The sequence below is a fragment of the Mandrillus leucophaeus genome, unplaced genomic scaffold, assembly GCF_000951045.1.
Source record: "Mandrillus leucophaeus isolate KB7577 unplaced genomic scaffold, Mleu.le_1.0 Scaffold51, whole genome shotgun sequence".
NCBI lineage: Eukaryota > Metazoa > Chordata > Mammalia > Primates > Cercopithecidae > Mandrillus > Mandrillus leucophaeus.
In genome coordinates, this window is record NW_012105475.1 from 6,608,388 (window position 1) to 6,611,216 (window position 2,829).

The 2,829-nt window shown below is 42.0% G+C and overlaps 1 protein-coding gene across 1 annotated transcript in view; it reads right to left on the minus strand.

Moving 5' to 3' along the window:
• Window positions 1–2,829, minus strand: part of ABHD3 (abhydrolase domain containing 3) — a 47,423-nt gene that overhangs the window by 8,536 nt on the left and 36,058 nt on the right. The window contains exon 6 of the mRNA XM_011996351.1: window positions 2,166–2,339. Within this exon, the coding sequence (XP_011851741.1) occupies window positions 2,166–2,339 (174 nt within the window). The remainder of the gene's footprint in view (window positions 1–2,165; window positions 2,340–2,829) is intronic.

The window sequence follows — 2,829 nt, forward strand, 5'->3', positions numbered from 1 at the left end:
TTTTTTTTTTCTTTTTTGAGACAGGGTCTTGCTTTGTCACCCAGGCTGGAGTGTAGTGGCATGATCACGGCTCACTGTACCTTCCATCTCTGGGCTTTAGCGATTCTCCCACTGCAGCCCCAAAGTAGCTGGGACTACAGGTGTGTGCCACCACGCCCCACCAATTTTGTGTTTTGGTGTTTTTTTTTTGTATTTTTTGTAGAGAGAGGGTTTCGCCATGTTACCCAGGCTGGTCTCGAACTCTTGGACTCAAGGGATCCACCCTCTGCGGCCTCCCAAAGTGCTGGGATTACAGGCATGAGCCACCTTGCCTGGCCTGGTAAAATCTAATCCAGTGTTGGATGTCAACTTCCAGGATAACTATGGTTTTCAGTAAGTCATGTGCAAATCAACAGTACTTTTCAAGTTTATATTTATTAATTCACTTAAAAGTATGTGTAACAGCTCATAAAAAAAAAAGATTATGTGCAATGCATGCCTGTATCAAAATATCTCAAGTACCCCATAAATATATACACCTACTATGTACTCACAGAAATTAAAAATTTTAAAAAATTAAATAAAGAAATAAGCAAACAGAAACATCTCTGCTGGGCGTGGGGCTCAGGTCTGTAGTCCTAGCACTTTGGGAGGCTGCGGTGGATGGATTGCCTGAGTTCAGGAGTTCGAGACCAGCCTGGGCAACATGGCAAAACCCCGTCTCTACAAAACATAAAATAATTAGCCAGGTGTGGTGGTATGTGCCTGTACTCCCAGCTACTTGAGAGGCTGAGATGGGAGGCTCACTTGAGCCTAGGAGGTTCAGGCTGCAGTGAGCCATGATCACACCACTGCACTCCAGGGTGGGCGACAGAGAGAGACCCTGTCTTAAAAAAAAAAAAAAAGAAAGAAAGAAAAAAGAAAATACACAAACAATTCCAGAGAAAACTAATGCAAAGACAGTATTTTGGTAGTATAAGAACTGTGAGGGCTGAGATTATCTAAGTGAACTGCATTCTCCTGTCTCTAAAACATACTATGCTCATAAGCATACCCTTAAGCAGCCGTATTATTCAGCAATGAAAGTACAATGAAAGTACTTAATACATTACTTATTATGCAGAAAAGACTTAGGTATTATTAAGATTAGCAACAAGTAGAAATCCAGGGAAACAGCCCATCACACACTTAACACATTCCATACTAACATTTTTAGTCTTTTAGAATAATTTAAAATGGTGATTAGAATAGTAACCTTCAATAGTGTGTCTTCACTAAAAATGGGGCACATACTTTAGGGGTTGTATAAGATAATCCACTGGGGTTCACAAAGGAAACATTACAACTGTTAGCTATATTTTTAACTTATGCTTAAATTTTAACTTATACTTACATTTTTTATTTATATGCATTTACAACAAAGCTAATATTTTGGTACAGTAGTAAATTTATTCAGTGTATAAATACATATACATATATTGGTAGTATTATGCTTTAAACTTTTTTATTGTTGGGGCACGTAATCAAAACATTTGGAGACAACAGGATTTTTTTTTTTTTTTTTTTTTTTTGAGACAGAGTCTTGCTCTGTCACCCAGATTGGAGTGCAGTGGCATGATCTCGGCTCACTGCAACCTCCGCCTCCTGGGTTCAAGAGATTCTCCTGCCTCAACCTCCTGAATAGCTGGGACTACAGGCGTGCACCACCATGCCTAGCTAATTTTTTTGTATTTTTAGTAGAGATGGGGTTTCACCATGTTGGCCAGGATGGTCTTGATCTCCTGACCTTGTGATCCCTCCGCCTTGGCCTCCCAAAGTGCTGGGATTACAGGTGTGAGCCACCGGGCCCAGCCCTGGAGACAACAGATTTTTTTTTTGAGATAGAGTTTCGATCTTGTTGCCCAGGCTGGAGTGCAATGGTGCAATCTTGGCTCACTGCAACCTCCACCTCCCAGGTTCAAGCGATTCTCCTACCTCAGCCTTCCTAGTAGCTGGGATTACAGGCATGTGCCACGACGCCCGGCTAATTTTGTATTTTTAGTAGAGACGGGGTTTCTCCGTGTTGGTCAGGCTGGTCTCGAACTCCCGACCTCAGGTGATCCGCCCGCCTCGGCCTCCCAAAGTGCTGGGGTTATAGGCATGAGCCACCGCGCCTGGCAAGATAACAGATTTTAAAGATGACTCACTTATTAACTGAAGACTGAAGGCAGGTTGTCAAATAGTAATTAAAAAGCAGCCAGTTCAGTGGTTTCTCCAATGAGTCTGAGCAAGCGAAGGTGTTCCAACCAACGGAAAAAGTTGCAGCTGCCATCAAAGGAGTTTTAGACCCAATTTTGCCCAGGTAATTTAGAAGCAGCATTCTAAAATGGGGAGAAACAGGAAACTCAGTGATTAATTTGTTATATCACACAGGACATCCATTTCTAACTACAGACTTTATGTTAACTATGGAGAAGAAAAATATAAACTAGTGTTTAAGTCCTCTACCATGGAAAAGCATGCAAACATCTTCATTCTTTCCTTATATTCATATATTTATTTGTCTTGCAGTCAACTATGTGGTGAATGGGACAAATCATAGTTATTCCTTATATATGGATCCTATGAAGTCAAACATAAGAGAAATCCACCCTAAGAGAGGTTTTCAAATGTGACTGCATGCTGGAATCACCCAGAGTATTTTTTTTGTGTATGTGTGTGCTTTTCTGAGAGAGTCTCGCTCTGTCGCCCAGGCTGGAGTGCAGTGGTGTGATCTCAGCCCTCTGCAACCTCCACCTCCTGGGTTCAAGCGATTCTCCTGCCTCAGCCTCCCGAGTAGCTGGGATTACAGGCATGCATCACCACGCCTTG